This window comes from Maylandia zebra, linkage group LG12 (assembly GCF_041146795.1).
Source record: "Maylandia zebra isolate NMK-2024a linkage group LG12, Mzebra_GT3a, whole genome shotgun sequence".
Lineage (NCBI taxonomy): Eukaryota > Metazoa > Chordata > Actinopteri > Cichliformes > Cichlidae > Maylandia > Maylandia zebra.
Window position 1 is genome coordinate 6,696,809 of NC_135178.1, and position 25,600 is coordinate 6,722,408.

General features: G+C 42.5%; 1 protein-coding gene across 4 annotated transcripts; it reads left to right on the forward strand.

Moving 5' to 3' along the window:
- add2 (adducin 2 (beta)) lies at positions 1-24,788 on the forward strand. Of its 4 annotated transcripts, none has more exons than XM_012923578.3 (15): positions 1-357; positions 7,431-7,620; positions 8,143-8,284; positions 9,695-9,846; positions 12,099-12,179; positions 13,333-13,482; positions 13,597-13,740; positions 13,964-14,062; positions 14,894-15,070; positions 15,366-15,614; positions 18,084-18,200; positions 18,311-18,397; positions 18,503-18,629; positions 21,798-21,881; positions 23,500-24,788. In XM_012923578.3, the coding sequence occupies exons 2-15, from the start codon at positions 7,474-7,476 to the stop codon at positions 23,751-23,753; spliced, it is 2,010 nt and encodes a 669-aa protein (XP_012779032.3). In that variant the 5' UTR covers positions 1-357; positions 7,431-7,473; the 3' UTR covers positions 23,754-24,788. The 4 variants fall into 4 exon arrangements, with proteins under 4 accessions (XP_012779032.3, XP_076746737.1, XP_012779033.3 ...); XM_012923579.4 differs by lacking the exon at positions 1-357 and adding an exon at positions 4,616-4,698; XM_012923577.3 differs by lacking the exon at positions 1-357 and adding an exon at positions 4,709-4,857.
- The last annotated feature ends 812 nt before the right edge of the window (positions 24,789-25,600 follow it).

Sequence of the window (25,600 nt, forward strand, 5' to 3'; positions counted from 1 at the left end):
GACTAAACAAAAAGACAGCGATAATAAAATCCTCCAGGACTGTGCGTCAAAAGGCTTTACGAGCACAATAACCGAGCACACTGCCAGGATCCTCACTGTAGCGAACTGACTGGGAGTGTTTGGGGTGCTAGACTGTGCACAGGCGTGGCAGTGGGCTGGTCCTGGCTCACTGAGCGATGAAAAAAAAACAACACAGCAGGGTCGGTTGACTTGGTATCAGCTGAGGCCCTGAAACACTCTGACAAAGGAGCCAGTGCACACAGATTTGTTGCAATTAACTCCTTCACTCTGAGGACGTCTTCAGGCTGTGGGTGTGCCGCACCCACTCAGCAGACACGCTCCCGAGGATGCGCTGAGGTGAGTAGCCTACACTGCTGATATTTACGTGTAGTTATCCACGGAGAAAAGGCTGGGTGTAGTGCGGGGTCCTCCCTGACGCGTGCATGAGCGTTGTGTGCGCATTTCTCTGACGATGCCTGCCTGAACTACTTCATGTTTAAGCTGCTGGTGTTGCGCGTCCAACTCTGTTTTTGCACAATGAAATTAAGAGGCCCACGCCGCATGCAGCTTTCACGCACATTCTCCCCTCCTGTAAATGATCTCCGCAGCCAGGCTCGGTGGGTGTGAGGCTGTCTGTTAACAGAGCCTGTAATGGCAGCGCCTCTCTGCTACTTTAGCCACACCGCGTCTGCTTGTCGTTGCTTTCCCTGCGCTGTATTTCGCTCGCTAGCTGTGCGCGGCCTTTATTTGGACTGTAGTTGGGTTTAAATGTGCCTTTGCTCGTTTGGCTCACTGAGGGGGGTGGTGTAGTGTTGTGCTACCGTCGCTGGTCTCTGCCTTTTTGCAGGAGGCCATTACCGGAACCTCCGCGCTGCTGGTGCTGATGCTGCAGTGCTTGCGAATGTTGCTAGGCAGCCATGCAGAGCGCACGCGGTTTACTGGCGGAAGAAAGGAGGATGCTAAAGAAGGGAAAAACTCGGAAAACAGTTTTGTACGTTAATCCTCGTTTACAATCCTGTGTTCTGCATGCACTGCTCTGGATCAATTGGCCTGTACGCATCTCCCCCCTCCCCGCCATGTGACACATCTGGGTTCCCCCCCCCCCCCCCCCCTTTTTTTTTTAATCTCCCCCAGCACAATGGCAGGCCGTGACTGTGGGGTAACACAGTAGTCAGACTTCAGCGATACTGAAAAAAGAAATAGCTGTAAAAACAATGGTTTGCACACTGTACCCTGTTCAAGAGAAATCATAGCATTTATGGGGGGATTTTGTTTATCATTTATCCATCTATCGAATAAGACACTGTTGTGGTTATAATGAACCAAAGCACCTTAAAATTTAACTGTATTGTAAGCTGTATGTGAAGATTTTTTGAATTTGGAAAGATAAATAGTTTTTCCTTTTCTTTAATAAAGCAGTGGTCAGTACAAATAGAACGAAATAGATGTGAAATAGTTGTGATGAGGAATTATGATGATGTAATTCACTATGTAAGTTAGAAAAATGTTCAAAAGCATGATTATTTTTTATTTAAAAATGTTTGGTTTTTTTGTGTGTTTTGTGTAGTTATTTGTTCTTGAACTCCAGATGCAGAGGGATAGCTACTTAGCATATGCTATGTAAAAAGGGTAGGTGCAATGAACTTCAGACACCTTTTCAGCCTGTAACTTGTGTTCATCCTGTTTAATTCAATAATTTGTTGACAGTATGTATTTAAAAGAGCAGTTTGGTGGTGGTTGTAATTGAAAAAAACAAAAAAACTGTTAATCACCAAAACTGGAGTTTATTTTATACGATACTGGCAAGTGGGAATTTTGTTGTTTGAATTTAAATTGAAACAACTTAAAGAGCATATTGTGCTCATGTCCAGCTCCATACTTTTTATTCTTAGACTCAATTAGCATATGCTGAATTTTTTAATTCATGCATTATCATCCGTGCATTATCACACAAGGAATATTCAATAACTGCAGGATTCAGTAATACTGTAATTAACGTAGTTCACTCCATTTCTTGTGTGTGTCTTCAGCTGCTGGTCTCATGTGCTGAAATGCTTTCTGTGTTGATGTTTTGTCAAGTTGGAGCCAAATTTCCCATTAGAGGCTGCAGAGACATAACTGTCCTACAGAGAATTTGCAAAACTTATTATACCTCTACATCAATCTTGCATAAATGCACTTTTATTTACTGCACACTGCATTTCTACAAGACACTCTTGTGTCAAATGTTTAATATTAATGTGTCCAATCTAAAGTGTAAAATCTCACTGCTACATGTTAGCAAATTGGAGTCAACTAAACTCTGTTTATTTGTTTTTACCCAGTACAGCTGGTGTCTTTTTACCAATATTTTTTTTGTGTGTGTTTGTGTATACAAAAATTATGTGCACAATATATTTTAACATACGTCAATAATATTAACACTTAGCAGCAAATCAGGACTAAAATATGGACAGGTGTCAATTAAACATTTTGTTTTATCTCAGGCTTTTATCCCTGAGTTACCTCAAATTCATCTGAAGTGCATCTGTAGTAGTCCGCTGTTTACCTCAGCTGCCAATATGCCTCCACCTCTATTTGCTACAGAGGAGGCTGTAAAACCTTGTGACAGGAGTAAAAATCAATGAGTCGATGAAGCTCAGCTGTGTCTGATGGCAGTGATACTGAGGTGAGTTGTTGAGGACATGCTCAACTTTTCTGTCAGTAAGTGCTGCTGTTTTGCTGCTGTTAGCTTCTGTTATCCAGCATTAATGAAACCGTCTTTTGAGGTGGCACTAACGTTGATGGATTTAAAAACTTAGTGGCCAGTTGTCCAGAGACAGGAGAGTTGCATGTCCACACGGCTGACAATAACTGCAACAATATTAGGAAAAAATAAACATGTTTATGCATATTTTTATGTGTTGGAGCCCTGACTCCAGGTTAGGAGATGAGGCTTGAGTTGTGGAGGATGAGGTGGTGAAAGAGAAGTCAGTGGTGGAGAGGGAGAGATGATGAAGAGCTAAATGCACAAAAGTTAAATGGTCATATATGGTTTCTTTAAATTAAAATTATTCATAAGGCGTTTTATGCCTACTCAAATCAGATTGCTATGCGTTGGTATGACCTTAAATCAGCCACTCGTGCTTGGAAATCCTCCAATGTGGCTGAATTACAAGAATCCTGCAAAGAAGAGTGGGCAAGACTTCCTCCACAGTGATGTGAAAGACTCATTATTAGTTATCACAAACGCTTGATAACAGTTCCAAGAATGATACAACCAGTTATTAGGGTTAGGGGGCAATTGCTTTTTCACACAGACAGTTAGGTTTGGATAGCTTTTATCCCTAAATAAATGAAATCATTTAAAAAGTGGATTTTGCATTCGCTTGTGTTTATGTAATTACAAAATTGCTTTAATGATTTGAAAGATATAAATGTGATAAATATGCAAAACCTAAGAAATCAGCAACAGGGCAAGTACTTTTTCACAGCACTGTAAATGCAAATTGTGATGGAGGACATTAAAACTCAGTGACTGACCACAATTATTCAGTTTCACCACCAGAATCTGTTATGATTTATTGAAGGAATGCTGGTTTGGATTTGCTGAAAAGGTATGAAATGAACTAAATGGAAGGGAAGCCAAAGAAAATGGATCCAGCAATGCAAAATGTTGAGTCAGTGCTCTCTGCCTCTGCGCTGCTGGATGTGAATGCTCAGACACAATGACTTAAAACCACTCGATGATAGCTTTGTCTGCTGCAAATCTAACCCTCAAATGTGGAAAATCATGCACTACAAGGTCCGTGTCTTTAAAAGAGAAATGCGTGTTTAGTTTCCGGGGTTTGATTTTAAGGATAAACATTGAAGAAAAAAATCCTTAAAAAAGCAGAACGAGATTCACTTAAAAATGATCGTTTCCTGTCTGATTTCACTGTTTGGTTCGAAAGTACTGATTCAGCTGTAGAACTCAGGAAGTCGTCTTGAGCTTTTGTGAAACAAAAGTGAGGTGATGATGCAGCATGTTCAGCCATCACAGGGAGACTAATGATAGGGGGTGTAGGCAGTGATGGAAGGCCAGCAGCCAGAAGTCCATGTCTCCCTTTTAGTCATTAGGATCCTCCCTGGAGAGAGCAGCTTTCTGTCTGGTGCCTGTCAGCAGCTGGGCCCCCTCTGCCCCCTGAGACAGAGAAACACACACACCATGCTCTGGTAGAGAAAAGAGAGAGCTGCTGCTGTTGGTGAAACACGAGCGCCAAAAGCATTAAAACAAACCCATCTATGTGAATAGATGTAGATTTAAAGCAGCAGTGTAGCTTGCATATAATATAACACAGTCTGTGTGTGTGTTTGGGGGAGGGGCTTAATTCTTCAGGGACTGGCTGATGTTTTTGCACAGCTGATGTTGGGATAAGTGCACAGTTTATTCAGAAACTCCATTAAAGGTTTAGTTGTCTACTGCAGCGAGGTGCAGTAATGCACATGTGTCTGCTGCCACTTTCTCTCGTACCTTCAGAGGATGAGAGTGCATCTCAGCTGAGGTTACACAAACAGTGGCATTGCAGTAATGCACCTAATCGAGTAAGTAAGTATGAAGACAGTTAGTGAGTGGTAGCATTGGAGGGAGGGTGTGGTGTGTGCGCGACCTTATCTGCTCCCTGCAGCAGAGTGTGTTTGAGTGAGGGAGTGGCCAGCTCTTTTCTGAAGATCCTTACGGTAACTCTTTTACTCTTTCTCCAATTACCGAGCCATATCGCATGCTAACTTCCTCTTAGTGGTTCTGCATGTGAGCGCTTACTGCTAATGCTGCATTTTCTATAGCTCTGCATTTCCACCGTCCAGGGCCCCGAGGAATACGGCATCCTTAATGCGAGGGTAGGTTTTTCATCTTAATGCTCCCATTTGAACGTGCAAGGACGCCGAGGCTTAATGCGCAGGCCGGCTCGTTGTTTATTTATCTGCTCTGAAGCAGGATGCTGAAAAACACAGAGGTATTTAGAGCTGAATTGAATTGTACTTAAATGAGCGTGCTGAATGAAGACACAATTGTACTTTAATGTTCGATCGCGTTTGCTTGATCTCTTCAGTGTCTCTCTGGGCTGGTGTGAGCAGAGCTCCTGCGTGCTTAAGCTTTAAAAGTTTTTCCTCTCATTTGCATATTTACTTACACTTCCTTGGCTAAGCTGTGATAGGGGTGTCTTTTTAAGCTGAAAAGGATTATGGCTGCTGCTTTAGAATGATATGGGTAGAATATTAAGAATAGGTTATTAAACTTATTTTCATATACTTCTTGGAGTGTATTGTAACTGTTTATTATTCTCCTACTTTACTTTTTAAATCACATCTGCACATCCTGATTGGACTGTCCGTTCTTCCTGCTGGGTGTGAACAGAAAGTGAAAGGTGGAAACGTGTTTTCCATTTAAAAATGTTTTAAAAAACACCACAGCAGAGCAGCACTCCTGCTGTAAGGAAAGGCTTGTCCATGATGTGCCTTCTGATTGTTTTTAAACTAAATTCAGGATATTGTGTTGTCAAATGCTCCTTTTCCCTACATATCATTAAAAATTAAATTGAAAATGGTTTACATAGGCTTAAGAGCGCAAACTCTGAATACATCTGGGCTTAGTTTGAATGTCTGGGGACGTGTATGTGACTTTTGCAAGCATACCTACCGGGCCACGCCTGGATGGAACGTCTGGATGCTCAGTGGTCTTTCCCAGACTGCACACTTAATTACACTTAATTTAAAAAAAAAAAAGAGGAAAAGAAAACAAACACTGATTTTAAGTTTAAATATTTTTTGTATGAACTGTTGTGCTACCTTGTGTCATTATTTACAGCAGATTCACAGGGGAGGCGATCCTTTCACAGATTTTAGCCCTAACATCTGTTGATGATATATGGCTGACTCACAGATTTCCCCATACTCTCCACACACGGTCTATTGGTATCAGCATCGATAAAAATATCAACCAGTGTTATTATTATTAAATATTGGTATTGGTCTTAAAAATCCTATATTTGTCGCTCTCTGCTAATAAGCAGAGTCATGCATGCTTTTGGAGTGAGAGAAGAGAGCAAACCAGTTTTTTTGTTTGGTTTTTGTGGCTACAATTTACAAAGGTCTACTATACACATCATGTGCAGACAATCTGTAACTGCTGAGCCAAACAGTGGACTCAGCTATGTCAGTTTTTAATGTGCAATGCTTGGGTCAAGCACAGGTAGAGAACAACTGACAAAGATGGAGGCAAGAGGGAGAATCCAAAAAAACAACCCAAAATCCCAACATTCCAGAAAGCGTGACAAAATGCTGAAACATTCAGTGAGAGATCGAAGGGAGGATGTATACATCCTGGGTGTGTCATAAGCTAATGGGAGAGAAAAAAGGAAAGGAATCATGTAGACTTAGCTTAGGTGAGTCATTTCAAAATAAAACAGGAAGTTAATGAACTGAGACCACAATCGCTAAGTTATTGTGTTGAAAACAGACACAATTTAGGGCGATGGTTTCACACTAACTTGTGCTGGTAAAACCTGTGTGTGTGCTTGTCTCCTCCACACAGAGTGGACCAGGGAAAACAGTTTTTACCAAAATATGAGAACTAATCAACTGAACCTTTTCAAACTCTAGAGAGTCTACAAAAACACGTTTTCAGTCAGTGCAAACATGCTGCCATGCAGTCATCCCAAATCCTGGCTGCATGTTGATGATGCTGTGCATCAATTAAATGTTCCAGTATGTTATAACTTTGCATTTCTCTGCTATTGGAGCAAGACACTGCCCCCCTCTGACAACAGATGCTCTCTGCTGGTAACTGAGAGTCTACCTTCTGTATTGCCACAGACCTGGGTAATATGTTCACAGCAATACAACTGGATAAGCAGGTGCGAAGAGTTGGTAGGTGAGGGAACAGACATACAGAGATTTCTCAAATTAACTGATGTATCACAACAACAACACAGTTTGTGGCTTCAAGATATGCTAGTTTTTTATTCCCCATAAATGCTTCACATCCCTACACAGTATACAGATGTGAAGCATTACTATACAGTCATCCTGTCGTCACACCCAACTGGTCACAGCAGCTGCCCCTCCCTCAGCCTGCTTCTGCTGGAGGTTCCTTCCCACTGGTGCAAAGTGCTCGCTCATAGGCGGTCGTTTAATTGTTAGGGTCTTTACCTTAGAATATGAAGCAGCTTGATGTGACTGTTGTTGTGATTTGATGCGATACGAGTAAAATTTAATAGGACTATCATTTACATCAGATTATTTTGCAGACCACATGTGGTGCACTAGAGCTGGTGACATTCACAGTTTGTAAATCAGCAGAAACATTTACATCTCAATGATCAGTGTTACCTGACGGTTTGTAAGCACTTGAAAAGGCCACTGCGATTTACAATTTACAGTTTTTGTAATTAACTGCATTTTTTTCTTTGCAGATCCACCCCTGGTTGTAAGACGCCCACTGCAAAATAGTAAAAGATGAGCAAGTCTCCCACCCCAAAGGGCACCCCGGTGCAGCGCAGTCCCAGTGATGGAGTCTCCGAGGGCCTCCAGTCTCCCCAGCACTCCACCCCCAGCATCGGGCCACAGCATAAGAAACGCATCTCCAGCCTCCTTCAGAGTCCAGTAAGACGTCTGCTCACGTCTGATTTATTCTTTTTCTTTCCCCTCAGCCTCTCTTGCCCTCTCTCTCCTCTCTGGATGTGATTATCTCCTCATAGATGAATAAATCTGGTCTCAAATGCCATGTGACAGCTCGGGTTACAGCCAGTGCTGGACCTCCATGCTGAGTGATTGTGTGTGCTTCTGCATATGGAGTGAGAGTGACTATGAATTACAAGGACGGATGCAATGAGGGTGACTCATTAAATATTTTCACTCACCCTCACCCATGTAACGGACAAGTGTTTATAAAGTTGTGATTGTGCTTAAAGCTCCTGTGAAATTGTTGCAGTTAGACGCTTTTTCAAACACTTGCAGTGAGTTTTAGCTTGTGGGGGAAAAGGAGTCAATCCAGTATTCAAATGTTCAAACTCTGTACAAAAGGAAGTTCAAATAAACATTTTTATGAAGCTGAAAAGATTTTTAAGGCATGATCTGTGTATATGTCTTTGATAATATAGTCATTTATTATCTGTGTTTCTGCAGTCATTTAGAGAGGAGCTGGATGTGCTGATCCAGGAACAGATGAAGAAGGGTGGCAGCTCATCCAATCTATGGGCACTGAGGCAGCTGGCTGATTTCATGGCCTCACATGGCTCTCCGGCTTCCCTGCCCGTCTCCCCCTCAAGTATGTGTTCCACATCTTTTAGTAAATATTTATTCATCCTAGCTTTATGTACATAAACAGACAACATTAAAACTTTTCCGTGTGAAGTGTCTGATATGGATTGTCTCGTTACAGTAAGACCTGAGTGGTTAGGCTGTTCTTGTAGCGTATACAGTGAATAGTACCTACCAAAAGGAGTCCAAGGAAGGGCAAGGAAAGACTCCTGCAGTGGCCAAGGTTCAGTGATGCATGTGGAGAGTGAAAACCTTAATGGTAGCTATGATAGAAAGGTGTCAACAGAGTAATCCCTGCTCATACCTTCCCATGTCCAGGCTTAAAAGCATCTGATGTGGGAAGGTGAACATTAGAAGAGAACAGTGGAAGAAGGTGGCCTGGTCTGCTGAATCACATTTCTTTCACATCATGTTCACTGATCTGGGAACGAGGTGGAAATAGAACGTCTTGTGGGAAGCAGGTCAGGTCACTGATGAACATCCTATAAGGCGGCTACGTTCTTGATGGCGGTTGCCTTTCTCAGGAGGATCTTGAGAGTTACAGTACTGATTTTGCCCGTGAATTGTAAATTTGCTGGTAAAAGAAGGCAGATCCATGATCTGTTTGCTGCTAACATTTTAATGAGACTGCAGGAGTTTCTTTTTACTAGTCATACTTCATGAAGAACTTTTCCAGAGTCAAAGGTGTAAGGTTACTGTTACATTTAGACCAACGGTCCCCAACCTTTTTGGCGCCACGGACCGGCCCTTAAGGTGTCGCGGATAAATACAACAAAATAAAACTAGTACCGGTACCGAAAAAAAGAAGATTTATTCATAACACACGTGAAAAGACCCAGGAAAACCGAGTTAACGATAAAAACGATGACAAAGTAACGCTGAAAATGATAAAAACCCTGAAAACCATTCATTTCACACCTGAGCCTCAACTCTCACGGCCTGGTACCAAATGACTCACGGACCGGTACCGGTCCGAGGCCCAGGGGTTGGGGACGACTGATTTAGACTATTGTTCTTTTCCATTGAGCTACTTTTATTTGCTAGTAGCAAGTGCTAGCACTATAAGCTAAGTATGCTATTGAATAGTTAAGTGTGCTATTTATTGTTCTAGGCTTGTCTTTTGTAATTCATTACTATCAGTTTGTCCTACAAGCTCCCTGGAAAGTGTTTAGTTGATCCAAAATGCTGCAGTGCGAGTACTGACAGGAACTAGAAAGAACGAGCGTATTTCTCCCAGGTTGGTTTAATATGAGCATCCACGATAAGTTGACTTTAAGGAAAAGAGCTAAATGAGATGTTATCTACCTATGTGGTGATGATGTTTTATTGAAACGCTTAGTCTTTTGTGTGCAGACCATGAGCTTTACTTCCTCTTTTCTGTCTCTGTCTGCTTTCTCTCTTCCTCCCACTCGCACAGACATGATGATGGTGACACCCATCAATGACCTGCATGGCTGGGAGCCTGGCAGCATGGTGAAGGGGGAGAGGTTGATGCGCTGCAAGCTGGCCAGCACACATCGCCTGTTCGACCTCTTTGGCTGGGCCCAGATCGGCCGCACCTGTCTCACAGTCAGTTCTGCTGCCTTCTCACATTACATTCCTCACTTTAGCCTTATTTCTTTTAAGAAGCATTAATGGAAGCATGTGAAACATACTTATACACTGCCTTCCGGTAAGTTGAACAGGCTGATTAAGAGATTAGGTTGTAGATGTGCTTCTCATAAGTCGCTGAGTGATTTGACAGCAGTATTAATCCATGGTATGACTTAGTTTCAGATATGAATAAAGGAAAAGCAATTATCTGTAGAGGATATTATCTGTGTGATTAAGTGCAAGTAAAATGAAGGAGATGGGCCATATGAACTTGCAGGATAAACACACGGAGTAGAAAGAGGATCAAGGGAACTGGAATTTACCTGCTATATGTGTGAGTGAGATGATATAAATCTGTCTTTCTGTGCTGCATTTTCTTGATTTTTGATGTGTCAATAAAATCATAGACTGTATTCAAAAGATGGCCACCTACTTCTTAATGAATCTTGTTAATGAAACCTACACCTGAGTACTTTTGTTATCGTCATCTTAGTGGACCTGATGAAAGATTGGTGGACCGGGGTGAGAATCTGAGGGACAAATCGTAAAGCTTACCCTTAAGTCACCTTATTGTACTGCAGACAAAATAAAGTTAATTAAAATCATTACAATAAAGTTGTATTCTAAAAGAAGCTAACGGTTCAAACCACAACCTCAGAAGTAAAGTTTTTACTGAGGTCAGAGAACAAAGGAGCTGAGGGCTATTTTCTTTAAAGGGAACCCCGGCTATTAACACATGTTTGCGCTAAAATATGTACTGTGCTTTCAATAACATATATGTGGTATTAAAATACGCCAAATGTTTTCCTTTTAAGCACATTTTATATAAAACCGATTTACCAGTAGGCCGCCATTGTTATTTACTTCTCAATGCACTCTGGGTAGTGATGTCACACAGTTGCACCGCATCAAGTTCACAGTTAGCAGCGCACTGGAAATGGCTTCTGTTCAACCTTTCCAGTTTGAACCAGAGCAAACCGAGAGAAAGAATGAAAATAGTCAACCAGCACTTAGTTTAGATGAAGATGAAAACAATCCGTCACACGAGGACGCGAGAGTGAGGGAAAACTACTGGTGTCTATGCGGCTACTGCTTGCCAATGGCAGCGGCGACTGAGAGCGTTTGTTGTAAAGAGCTCAGTTTTATGGCAGCAGCTATCCATGGTATCGCATAACCGCATGATGAAAACATTAATAGAATTCAAATTTTCATTATAAAGTGAAATTACGATATCATTATTTTTACAGATTCTCCATGCAACACCAGTGCACCAAACCTTTGAAGCCGTCGTGCCAAACTAGGTATCCCCGACAGAATTTGTTTCCCCTGCGTTGGGAGCATACACTGGGCTTTCAAAATCATGGACTAACAGTATCCCACGTTCGTGATTTTTAGTTCATAAACACTTCTTATAATTACTAACTACTCCTGACATTTTGGAGATGTTAGCTCTTTATACAGTAAAGTTACAGTGGGATACAAATAATATCAGGCTGATTCTACCACAGTTTGTTCCCCCTGTCCAAAGACTTATTACTCCTGAAATTTTGGAGGTTTTAGCTCAGTACAGTTCTGTACAGTTACAGAAGGATACAAATAATGATCAGTCAAAATGTCATTGGTTTATTTAAATAATCCCATCCGTTGTTGTACCAAGGTCCCAAAGCAGGGGAAACAAATTCTGTTGGGGATACATAATTTGGCACGACATTGGCAAGCAGTAGCCGCATAGACACCAGTAGTTTTCTCTCACTCTCGCGTCCTCATGCGATAGATTATTTTCATCTTCATCTAAACTAAGTGCTGGTTAACTATTCTCATTCTCTCTCTCGGATTGCTCTGGTTCAACCTGGAAAGGTTGAACAGAAACCATTTCCAGTGCGCTGCTAACTGTGAACTCGATGCGGTGCAACCGTGTCACGTCACTACCCAGAGTGCATTGAGAAGTAAATAACTATGGCAGCCTACTGGTAAATCGGTTTTATATAAAATGTGCTTAAAAGGAAAACATTTGGCGTATTTTAATACCACATATGTTATTGTACATATTTTAGTGCAAACATGTCTTAATAGCCGGGGTTCCCTTTAAAGCCCAAAGTGTTTTTGCAACCAGGTGTCACCCCCTGGTGGCCATTAGAAAGAAAGCAGGTTATGGCCATCTTTTATATGCAGTCTGTGTATAAAAGACAGTAGTGTAAGTTTTTTTCCCCGCTCTCTCTCACTGACAGCTGCGTGTGAGTAAAGAACAGGAACACTTCCTTGTGCTTCCAGATGGACTGGCCTATAGTGAGGTGACTGGATCCAGTTTGGTGAGTCAGCAGCAACACATGTGACTGGGTTCTTCTGGCTCCATTGTTACTGATACAATGCTACTTTTGATTGTACTTCATTTGTTATATAATTAATGAGTGCTACAGTGGATGTCCAACTGATTTCCTTGATCATTTATTCTTTAAAATTACACTGAGATTAATGACTGAAATATTATTAATGAAAAAGCATACATCAAAGTCAAAATGCCTGTCGATTTCCAGTAAATCTCATGTCTCAATGTTTACATGCCATAGAACAATATGGTGATAATAATATGGGCATCCCAGAAATCTAGGAGATGTAAGATGTTGTGCTACAAATGTCATGTTGGCTGCCCTTTACGACAGTCAGAAATCTAACTGAGTAAAATAAGAGCACTGCAATCTCTCATTTAACTTCATTATCATTTTTACCCTCAGAACTAATATAAGAGTCTTCATGTTAAACAAACAGGCACAATTACATTGTATGTGAAGCCAGTGCTTTCAATGAAACTGAACAAACAACTACTTCCTGTTTTGTTTTATCTGCTCTTTCCTGTTGTTCTCATCTGCCACTTAAACCATTCGGTCAGCATTTTTGATCTGACATCTGACCAAATCTCACATTTTTAAAATACAATTATTAGATTATAAACAGATATATAAATAAGTACAGTATAAGTACAAGTTAAAACGATTTATGCATCACTTGCTTGAAGGGGAAAGTGAGTTTTAGGGTCTGGCCACGAAAAGTTGTGCCTTGTGAAAAAAAAGGCTGTTGGCTAACTGTGGAGAGCCCTCTGCCTCAGCAGCCTGAGCCTGCAGACGAAGCTGTGGCTCAGTCATGACTCATTTGCTGCTACAGGCACAAGAAAATAACTCTTCCTCCTCCTCCTCCACTAATCATTGTTATCACCGCAGCCTTGATTTAAGTTCTGACTTATTGAAGTTGCTACCAACACACACTAACTGAAGAACAGAACCATCACTCATGAGCAAAGGTATAAAAGTAAAAAGTGCACATCATTCATTCCCCTACAGCTACATTTGTTACATATGCAACTTGTGTTATATTTTTGCTCTATATGAATTCCACGTTATAGAAATATCTTAACAGGAAGCCTTACTGCTAAATGTGACCCTGTGATGGCGCTGTGCACTTTTACAGGTAAAGGTGAATATCCTGGGCGAAGTGGTGGAGAAGGGGAGCACCAACCTGGGAGTGGACACTGAAAAGTTCAGCCTGCACTCTGCCATCTACTCGGCCAGGCCAGATGTTCGCTGTCTGTTTCATCTCCACACACCGGCTACAGCAGCAGTGAGGCAGCTTTAGAGGACACATGCAGACACAAAACAACTGAATTTTACTCTGTTTATTCCCTAAAATAAGAAGTTTTTTTTTTAGCACATTGTGACTTGAGTCTATCTCTAGGTTTCAGCTATGAAGTCTGGCCTTTTGCCACTGTCCCATGAGGCACTGCTGGTTGGGGACGTAGCCTACTATGACTACAATGGAGTTATGGAGGAGGAGGAGGACCGAGTGGAGTTACAGAAGAGCTTAGGACCTACCTGTAAGGTGAGCAGACTAAAAGAGTCAACACTGACAGTAAGACCCACATATCTTTGCTCAGTTCAGCAGCTGCTGCCCTTGTGCCTCCCACATGGGTTTCAGAGTGAGTGGAGAGAAGACGTAGGGTGATGTGGTCGTGCGCTGGATTAATTACTGGAGCTGCAGCCTGTCTCCCAGCTGAGATGATTTCATTCTTGTGGTAATATTTCTATTTTATGATACCTTTCAGGTTCTGGTGCTGAGGAATCATGGCATAGTGGCTCTGGGGGAGTCTGTGGAGGAGGCCTTCTACACCATCTACCACATCCAGGCTGCCTGCCAGATCCAGGTAACACACACACAAGCACACAGTACTGACAAACAGCTGACGCACTGGAGATGGAGTGTGTGGCTATGTGAGTGGGAAAATGAAGTATCACGTATTTCAGCCAGTAGCTCTGCACTGCAGTATAAAACACTACAGGTATGTTAGCATGTGCCAAAGCAATTCTGCAGTAATCCTACAGGAGCAGCAGTGAAGCCTGAAGGGAAGCAGATATGTGACTGTAAGGTGTTCAGTCAGGGTTTTTGTAAAACACTGCTGAGCTTGATTAAATCTAAATCATAGATCATATATAAAATTCAGGGTGTAGCCACCCTTAATATATCTGTGGAGTTATTGTGAGGAACACAAAACAAACTTAACTTACATTTACCTACAACAAGCGCTACCTATGGTCCTGATTTTGCCTCTGCTTTTGCCTCCATTGCCTACTGGATGTCTATTTCTGTTGGCTGTGCAGGCAGTTGTCATAGCACCCAGCCGTCAAAGAGCCAACAGGGACTCCTGAAGTGCATGCTTCGATCACCAGCAGAGCTACAGAGCATAATGCATGGTTTAAGTCCCTGCAGCATTTCAGCAGTGGCACAAATACCACAGTTTATTTTCCTGGGTGAAAAAAAGCTTTTTAAGACAGTCAATCAAAGCAGCCGTGCAGTTTGGGAGTTATTGAGATGCTTTTAGCCTCAAGTGGCCGCTGCAGGAACTGCAGTTCCTGGAACTTTGAATTTGCTTCCTTTTCAACCACTGAAGTTGCTGGGATGTGTGTGCATGTGTGCAGAGCAGACCTATGCTAGAAACATAGAAATTGCACTTTTGTCTTCGACTTTTTATTGTCAGGTGTCGGCGTTGTGTTGTGCTGGCGGAGAACAGAACCTGATTATGCTGGATCGTACCATCCACAAACCCACTCCAGCCGGCACGGTCGGCTGGGCTGGCTCCACCTTCGGACCTCTGCATAAGAGCCGCGTTGGGGAGCATGAGTTTGAAGCCCTCATGAGAACTCTGGATAACCTGGTAAACAAGAATCACCCTGAACAAACACGTGTTTCACAATCAGCTCACTGATATTTTTTATTGAACATCAGAATTAGCTGTACATGTAAAATTCTGCACGCATGTTTTGTGGGTTTTACTGTATATTAGACTGTCTGACTTGTACAGAGCAGAAAAAAAATATATGAACGATCTACGTGCGTGTATGCAAGGATATGCCCAAGTTTCTTAAAGTTAGAAGACTAAAATGTGACATTTCCACTATTATTCAGTCCCTTCTGCACCTTTGAACTTCTTCCTCATGTTATTTTTTCAGGGCTACCGCACTGGCTATGCCTACCGCTTCCCTGTACTTCTAGAGCGAACGCGAACACGGAGGGAGGTGGAGGTACCGGCGACCGTCACGGCCTTCCACCAGTTTGATGACGATGGCGTCCACCCAGCGCTGAGGCAGCATCCTTTTGCCCAGCGCCAGCAGCAGGAGAGGACCCGATGGCTCAACACCCCCAACACGTACCAGAAAGTCAGCCAGGAGCAAGCCAGCCCGGGACACCAGCGCACCACTGTGAGGCTCGTTTTAAGTTACTGCGATTGTCTTTAAAACAATCATCTTTCCTACTAACTGTGCAATACGACATGTCCTATAACTTGCAGCCGGTGCAATCGAAATACTGTGGAGGATAGAAACTGATTTCGGAGCCCTGGATGTAGAGAGATGAGAAATAATATTTACTGGATATACAGTGGGGCAAAAAAGTATTTAGTCAGCCACCGATTGTGTAAGTTCCCCCACCTAAAATGATGACAGAGGTCAGTAATTTGCACCAGAGGTACACTTCAACTGTGAGAGACAGAATGTGAAAAAAAAATCCATGAATTCACATGGTAGGATTTGTAAAGAATTTATTCGTAAATCAGGGTGGAAAATAAGTATTTGGTCAATAACAAAAATACAACTCAATACTTTGTAACATAACCTTTGTTGGCAATAACAGAGGTCAAACGTTTACTATAGGTCTTTACCAGGTTTGCACACACAGTAGCTGGTATTTTGGCCCATTCCTCCATGCAGATCTTCTCGAGAGCAGTGATGTTTTGGGGCTGTCGCCGAGCAACACGGACTTTCGACTCCCGCCACAGATTTTCTATGGGGTTGAGGTCTGGAGACTGGCTAGGCCACTCCAGGACTTTCAAATGCTTCTTACGGAGCCACTCCTTTGTTGCCCGGGCGGTGTGTTTTGGATCATTGTCATGTTGGAAGACCCAGCCTCGTTTCATCTCCAAAGTTCTCACTGATGGAAGGAGGTTTTGGCTCAAAATCTCACGATACATGGCCCCATTCATTCTGTCCTTAACACGGATCAGTCGTCCTGTCCCCTTGGCAGAAAAACATCATGCTATGGGGCATAGCATGATGTTTCCACCCCCATGCTTCACAGTAGGTATGGTGTTCTTGGGATGCAACTCAGTATTCTTCTTCCTCCAAACACGACGAGTTGAGTTTATACCAAAAAGTTCTACTTTGGTTTCATCTGACCACATGACATTCTCCCAATCCTCTGCTGTATCATCCATGTGCTCTCTGGCAAACTTCAGACGGGCCTGGACATGCACTGGCTTCAGCAGCGGAACACGTCTGGCACTGCGGGATTTGATTCCCTGCCGTTGTAGTGTGTTACTGATGGTGACCTTTGTTACTTTGGTCCCAGCTCTCTGCAGGTCATTCACCAGGTCCCCCCGTGTGGTTCTGGGATCTTTGCTCACCGTTCTCATGATCATTTTGACCCCACGGGATGAGATCTTGCGTGGAGCCCCAGATCGAGGGAGATTATCAGTGGTCTTGTATGTCTTCCATTTTCTGATGATTGCTCCCACAGTTGATTTTTTCACACCAAGCTGCTTGCCTATTGTAGATTCACTCTTCCCAGTCTGGTGCAGGTCTACAATACTTTTCCTGGTGTCCTTCGAAAGCTCTTTGGTCTTGGCCATGGCGGAGTTTGGAGTCTGACTGTTTGAGGCTGTGGACAGGTGTCTTTTATACAGATGATGAGTTCAAACAGGTAACGAGTGGGGGACAGAAAAGCTTCTTACAGAAGACGTTACAGGTCTGTGAGAGCCAGAGATTTTCCTTGTTTGAGGTGACCAAATACTTATTTTCCACCCTGATTTACGAATAAATTCTTTACAAATCCTACCATGTGAATTCATGGATTTTTTTTTCACATTCTGTCTGTCACAGTTGAAGTGTACCTCTGGTGCAAATTACTGACCTCTGTCATCATTTTAGGTGGGGGCACAATCGGTGGCTGACTAAATACTTTTTTGCCCCACAGTAAGTCTTGGGCATCCCTTCGAGGCTTCACCTCAGCACAGTGACACAGATCTATTTACTTATCCAATCAGAGGCTAGCAGCCTTACCCTGCTGTAATGCTCAGTGATTCCCTTTAAGCAACAGTAAAGCCTGTTAGAGGGCAGAGCATGTGAGATGGTTCAAAGCAGAGGTGGACACAGGAACAGAATAACGCAATTCCCCATCTTTTCTGCTATACATCTTATTTGCATTACACTAGGCAAGCTGAGCATTTTCCTGTGATTCATATGGAGGCGGATGTAGACAGTGGAGCCGCTGTTTGTGTTTCCAGATACCTCAAGGGAAGGATTAAGCAGAGCTGCAAATGACGAGTCCCTTAAAGATAAAAACAATAGGAGAGCGGCTGTCTTACATCAGAGGGAGGAGCTTGGCTGTGTTTTCTCTCCTCCTCAGCACCTCCCGCCATCCTTGCTCTCTGCATTGCAGGGGGAAACCCACCAACTCATTTATGACGGTGACAGTGCAGAGTCTGCCCTCTGGTGGCAAAATACACACTGTGTCACAGATTGGGTATAAATATTTCAAGAATTTCAAAAATGGTTTAAAATGCCTCAGAAAAATGAAAAAAAATGAAAAAAAACCCCCCACAATAATAACAAGATGTGAACAACAGGTGAATACTGAATTAGATGATGTTGTGTTGTTGGTTTTCTTCGCCTTAGTGGTTGAAGACAGAAGAGGTGACACAAGCTGGCAGCACAGCCATCAAGATAGAGAACCCAAACCAGTTTGTGCCTCTGTTCACCAATCCCCAAGAGGTGATCGAGACCCGAAATAAGGTAACGCTTCTTTGCTTTTGGCTTGTTCTGTTTCCCCAGTGTCCATATTCCCTTCGGTGTACTGTCACGTGAAACAAAAACAGTTTACAGAACGGCTTTTCTGTCCTCAGATACGACAGCAGAATCGTCAGGACATGAAAACAGCCGGACCGCAGTCGCAAGTCCTCGCCAGTGTTATAACAGAAGATAGTCCTCCGGTAGTTTGCAGTCTCTCTCTCTCTCCATTACAACTCACTTTTATTTCTTACAGGTTAATCTTCTGAGGTAAAAGCTGTAATTTTGTGCTTCTGCTTCTCTATTAGTCCCCTGTCAGTCCACCTAAAGTCCCACCAGAGCCAGAACCTCCAAACCCCTTTAATGAGCTGACGGACCAGGAGCTGGAGGAGTACCGCAAGGAGGTGCAGAGGAAGCAGGATGGAGGAACCAATGGTACTCTGCTTAGCTTCTAACACACAGCATGTCTAATAAGCTAACACTGATTGTCAAATAAGTGTATACTTAAGTAATATTACAGTTAAATATCGTGACAGACCAGAGAGCCAAAAGTATGCAGACATACTATAAGTGATAGCTGAATATCTTATTCCATGTTAACCACAAGTGTTAACGATAAGTAACAGTCAAATATCTTTTCTGAATTGAGTGTTTTTGTCATATTTCAGACCTGCTCTAAATGACTTGGTTTCCATCAGAAGTTAATGAGGGTGGTCTCTGCTTATGCAGCTACCCTTGGAAAAACCCAAAAACTATTCTAATGTCCATCAAACCACATCTTTATTGATATCTACCGAGGTATCAAAACAGAAAAATTAAGAGTAGAGGGTAGGGTTGCCAACCGTCCCTTAAAATACGGAATCGTCCCGTATTTAGAAACAAAAGTACACGTCCCGTATTGAGCTAATAAGGGACGCACTTTGTCCCGTAATACAGTGAGAATCAAAAGTAGTCTATAAATGTTTATGGAATTAACGCTTTGTTTGAAAACATAATTCCCAGCCCCTCTCCTGCTTTGTGACCAATGAGCTGACAGCACACTTATGACAATTCGAGTATGACAATTCAGATTACCGCTCATCTCATTGGTCGAGGAAAGGTCGCTTACGGAGAAAATACCGGAAGACAACAGATGACCACAACAAGAAGCATGGCCAACAGGGAAACAAACGCCGTCACTGTGGTGCAAGTCTCGGACGACAGTACACCTAAAGCTGGGCAGACACTGTGCGATTTTTTCAGTCGCGTTATTCAGCTCCTGCTCAAACTGCACGATTGACTCGCAGGGGTTAGAAGTTGGTAGGTCACGATGCAGGTCTCACACTATACCGCCCGATGCTCTGATGCGACCTGAGTGCTCACACTGTGCGTCCATAAAATTAAGGTTATAACAGAAAATCTGTCGCTCTCTCTCTCTGTCTCTCACTCACACAGACACACCACCACCATCAACTTTGCTAAATTGCTAATGAAAAACATGATCAGGCAGCTGTGATTTAGCAGCGATGTAGATCCAACTATTTTCACGGTTGTTGTGGTCGTGATAATTTTGTGAGGCCACATCGAAAAGGCTCGGATGAGCTTTCCAAAGTTCTACAAGTTGTGCCTCCATCGCTTGTGTCCAGATCACACGCTGCACAGCCGTGCTGCTCCATCTTTTACACCGACGTTTACGTGTTTGCGCGCGAGCAGTGTGAGCGGCTCACGAGCGATTGATGATCGGGAGCTGGTCGTGAGGTGTTAATCACTTCTCGTTACCCCACGTATACTACACGATGAAGGCCAAAATCGGTCCGATCACTCAAAAATCGGCTCAAAATGGGCCTAAAACCGCACAGTGTGAGCCCAGCGTTAGAGCAGCAATGTTTGTTCCCCTCAGAGAAAGGGAAGAATGGGAAAAGGAAAACACCTGGCTGGAAAAAGTTAATATGGGCATGTGCAGTGAATATCAGCGCTATGTGGCCAGAAGTGTGATAATATAATTTATTTTGTGTAATAAACGACTGCAAGGATAGATGATTACAACAAATAGATGACTAATACATAAAAGTAATACACAGATGAATAATGATGATGAGTTAAGATGCGTAATCATGGGAACAAGTGGGTTTTCAAACGGGAGCAGCTGATTAGCATTAGAAAAGCTGAAATAATACCTCAGCTGAAGCCAATTGTACTAAATGCACTAAATGTGCACTGTTACAAGAATATTTTTCTTTCTATTGTTTTCTATTATTTTAAGTTAAGCAGGACAGAGTGCTTTTAAAGAAAGATTTACTTATATTCTCAAAAGTTAAGCATGACAGGCTTCTGTTTAAGAAAGAGACCTGTTTTATGTGTTAATGTTGTCATTTTGAGCTAAAAATAAATGGCTAAATGATCATTTGTTTCACATGTGTTCATATCACAAAGAATACACATCTACTTAAATCAAATTCAAGTCAAAGGGTTAAAAAAAATAATTTCACACACAAAAAAAGAGCTAGAAAATTCACCACACTGGGAAGGGTGAAGACAACTGGGTCGCCCGGCCCTGGCCACGAGGTGTCCCTTATTTATTTTTCAGGGAGTTGGCAACCCTAGTAGAGGGGTGGTCGTCAAATATTGTCTTCATTGTAGTGCAACAACTATTTGGGGAAGGCTAGCATGTGTCGCAACGTATCTGCATAGAATTGCTGTCGGTCCACCACCAGAGCGTAAGTGAGGTCGGGTGCTCGGTAGCTTGTGACGATCCATTTTTTGAAGAGAGTTAGCTTGAGCTAGTTAACTAACTTAACAGGCTGGTTCTCGGCCTATCAGCTACCTGTTTAGCATGTTAGCTTGGTTTTGAACTAAACTCACATTTATACTTGGAACAACTGCCCAATGGCAGCCCACTGCTTCACTGAGTGAATGGGTTAAATGCAGAGAGGAATTTCCCTACGGGGATCAATAAAGTATACATTATTATTATTATTATTATTATTGTTATCATTATTATTTATTATACATCACTGTTCATATAAAAGTAGAGGCTGGAATTTGGTTAGGAAAATTAAAAATGTTTCCTATGCAAAATATTAGATGAGCTAAAAACCAAAGCTAGCAGAAACAGAGGAGTAAAATACATTTCATGTTATTCTTTTAATAAAGATCATTTTTCTATTATTTTAGTTTCCTAAACTGACCCAGCACCATTTATTGCTATTGCCATAAAAAATGTCTGCATATGTTTGGGAACATGGTGTAACAAAAATGGCTAATTATGCTACTGCTCACTTTCACACGTTATTCTAACCTTCTCATAGATGCTGTGTGTAACATTTAAAAATTCAAATAAATTGTTGCAGGTGCTTTTTAAAAGCATCTGTCGGCTGCTCCCTCATTCACAATGGGCTCGCCACAGCAGGCAGCTCCACATTTGGCTGATTTTTATGCCGGATCCCTGACGCAACTCCCGACATGCTGCACACAGCAGCTTTAAGCAAACTCACTTGTGACTGTGGTCTAAACTGTGTTCACTACTCTTTGCCTTTAAAAAAAAACTAACCTTCTGCACAGCTGTCCCCTCACTGTCCCTCACTGCTTGTGTTATTCTTGTTTATGTGCGTGCTGTGTAAGTAGAGGAGGAGGTGGCAAATGATAAGGAGTCTTCCCCCACTACGTCCCCCACAAAGGGCGCTCCTCCCAGCCACCCTCCTCTCTCAGGTGAGGCTCGGCAGAGTGCTGCCTGCCTGCCTGGCTCGCCTCACATACTCTCTGACTCACAGCTTTGCTCCAGATCTTACATGTGTGACTGATGATGTGCTGCTTCTATCCTCTCATGCTTCAGATACTCACTGACAGCCGTGCTACTCCTCCTCTCCTCGTATGCAGCAGACACTAACTGTGTGCGCTTTAAGCACACATTTGGTAGATCTGAGTCAGATCTGCATTCACACAAAGTCTGCCTGTTGATTGTTGTCTTTTATTTTTCTATAAAGATGATATTGAGAGTGACAGTCAGTGGGCTAATCCCAAAAAAGAAAGTTCCATAAAGTTCCTGCATGTTCACCAGCAGATGGCACTTTATCAAAAAGTCAACCCATTGCGCTCTGCTCGGTTCCAACTCAGCATTTTTCATTAAGACTTTACTAAGATAGCTTTGTGTATCCATTTGCACGGTTCAAAATAAACTTTTTTATCTTGTAAATGGGCCGTGCACCTCCTCAGTACATTCTCTGTATAAATAACTATTTTAGCTGTTTTAAAATCTTTATACTAATCAAATAGAAAGATTAAACAGCAGGTGGGTGAGGCTGTGTTCCTGAGATGACCATATTAGGAATATTAGCTCTTAGTTACATCATACAGAGTCAAGAGTAGGAAATCTGACACTGAGGGTTTAGAGGATAACTGGCTGAGAACCAGTACAACCTCATTATCTTAACCCTTGGCCATCTTTAATATGAGCGTCATCCAGTGAAATGATATATGTATGACAGAAAAATAGAAATTAGCTAATAAACTTACCTCAGTGACAAAAAAACAGAACAAAACTCACACATGTATTTGTGAACGTGTGCGTGTGACCTTCCCTAATCCCCTTTTTTAGTAAGTAGTGGCCCAGCCCCACACCACCCCCACAAAACTACAAGAGGTGCCCACTCCTTCCCTGAGGGACAGTAATGTGTTTCATTTGGAAACATTCTTCCAATTGAAATATATTAATTTCAAGGTTTTACTGTGTGTAACAAAAAGAAGCATGTTTGTGATTCTTTTACGTTTTGTCATGTGTTGTCGACTACAAACATTGTTCACAGTGCGTTCTGTGGATTGATCACTGTGTAGGTCTGTAGGAGTAACACAGGCTGTTGTCGCTGTGTGTCACAGTTCTCTGTCATAAAAGACATTTTGACTTCACTTTAGCAAACTGGTTCAGGTATATTTTGCTACAGTAATTAAAACAGTAATAACGGTGCACTCAGCTGTGTTGTTAATTAAGTCAAAATGTCTGACTCACTTCTAGTTTGATCCACATTTGTCACATTTCAGCCCTTTGTAGTGACATCCATTTGTTTGTGTACCTGTTGTGTCTGCTGTGCTGTCTCCTTCTGTGTCTGTCTGTCCTTTTCTGTGTCACTCTACACTCGCTCACCTCTGGTGCTTTGGTCTTGTCTCGCTAGTAAGTACAGAGCAACCACAGAGCACCCACTTCTCATTAAGCAAGCATGTTCATCTGCAGCAGCATGTCGCTTTGCAGCTCCACCCAGCTTTAAGGTTTTTATCTGGCTGCTGAATATATTTACTTTTGTGTTTGTTTGTTTTTCACCGATACTCGGAGCAGAGGAGACAAAGACTGACTCTCTGGCCATTCAGAACGGAGGCGAGGAGGAGAAGCAGACGACAGAGGAATTAGAGAAAGGGATGAAGGCCCTTTCAACCAACGACACCTCCACGCCCGCCGCCCCGCCCGCCAAACCGCAGGGCGGCACCCCGGAGGGCTCACCCTCAAAGTCTCCGTCCAAGAAGAAAAAGAAGTTCAAGCCTCCGTCGTTCCTCAAAAAGAGCAAGAAGCAGAAAGAGAAGGCAGAGACCTGAGATGTTCGGAGTCGTGTGGCAGAACCTCGGTGAAATACTACAGTGAAATATTTCCTAGTGTATGACGGAGTAGCAGGTGGAGTCGACCACATCAGATGTATTTAAAGAGCCATTTAGGATGTCGTTCACAGATATGGTGTACTCAAACGACACATACTTTACTGTACCACTCACATATGATATATGTGGTGACTCATCTTAAGGAAGTTAAAAAACAAAACACTGGTGATTATTTTCACATAATATTTGACCCAGGTGGGATACTTTGACGCACTTCTCGTCACACGCAGTTTCTGTATTACCCACGTCTTATTTTTTAGCCTCGCTGCGCTATTGCTCCATCACTCCACTCCACTGTACAGGCATTCACATTTTCATTTCTAAAACTGAGGTTACTACTGTGATCAGACTTTTTTTTTTTTTAATAAATCCACAATTTTGCAAGACACAAACGCCCCAATGAGTTATGCACTCCTCCTCCATGTATAGGCACAATGACACATAGATTGACATCCTAGCACGTTTGCGTTTGTTCATTATCATAGGCATCTTCTAGTCATCATTTGGTTCTAAGTATCAGATAGATGTTGCAGGTATACTATGTGAGCACAGGTGCAGTACAATGTAGAAATATGCTGATAGCTACTGATCGCGCTCTGCTGAACGCTGGTTTGGTGTTAAAACAGCAGGGACAAGAATGGGAAGACGAAGCTGGGCGAGCACGCGAGGTCTCGCGACGAGCTGCTGTGAACGCTTTGATCGAAGCCAAAGGGATGACGCATAAACAGTTTGTTGCTTGTCGGTGCAGTCTGTAAGCCAGTAAACAGAAGGTACTAAACATTCCACTTTTTGTCGTTTTCTTTTTAAATGTGCAGAATACCTCTGAACAGTAACGACTTTCTGTTTGAACTAGTAGCTGACGCTGACGTGTGATGTTTGCTCATGGTCTTAATTTATTTTATATTAGAATGTATAAGTGAGTGTTGCAAGGTTACCATGTATCAGTCATTAAAGGTTGAGTTTGACTTAAAATCACATTTTTTTTGTCTCTGTTTCTTTCTCTGCTTAAATTTTCTTCCTCCTTCCCATACAACCTTGAGGTAAGGATACCTCAAAAGTATGATTGCAAAAGCATTTACATGCTGGATGATGGAACTGAATTCAAAGTCAGCCAAATACCTAAGACAGCCACTGCTATTAATTTAAAAGCTAATGCACACGATCTGTTTAAATGCTGCTGCTGCTTCTTTCAGCTGCTACCTTTGGAGGTCGCCACAGCAGATCATCTGGCTCCATCTCACCCTGTCCCTAGCATCTTCTTCTGTCACACCAGTCCTCTGCATGTACTTCTTAACTAAATCCACAAATCTTCTTTGTGGTCTTCCTCTTTTCCTAGATAACCCTATCTCCAAGATCCTTTGCCCAGTATATCTATCGCTATCCATCTTCGGCACATGCCAAAACCATTTCAGCCTTGAGAGATGGTCCCTACTCTCACTATAGACCACCATGTGAACCATGTCATAGTCCACAGAGGCTCCTGCCTGACCTCCTACCTGTCAATGACCACTGCAAACAAGAAGGGTCTAGAGTCGATCCCTGTAATCCCACCCCCACCTGTAACCCATCTGTTGCTCCTAGTGCACACATCACCACTCTCTCACTATCTTCGTATCCATCCTGCACCACTCTGGCATTCTTATGTACCACTCCTGACTCCTTCATGCAGTACTACAGTTGCCATCTTACTTATACCCTCATGGTTTGTCTCTTCAGTTTTTTCTCTCTGAGGTTACTACAGCTCTGCACTTCACATGTGTCATTAAATGCTATTCATTTTTTTAAAA

Coding starts and splice junctions, on each gene's coding strand:
- add2 (XM_012923578.3), top strand. CDS start 7,474: ATGAGCAAGTCTCCCACCCCAAAGGGCACCCCGGTGCAGCGCAGTCCC. Junction 13,741..13,963: donor GCTTAGGACCTACCTGTAAG/GTGAGCAGACTA, acceptor GATACCTTTCAG/GTTCTGGTGCTGAGGAATCA. Junction 18,398..18,502: donor TAACAGAAGATAGTCCTCCG/GTAGTTTGCAGT, acceptor CTTCTCTATTAG/TCCCCTGTCAGTCCACCTAA.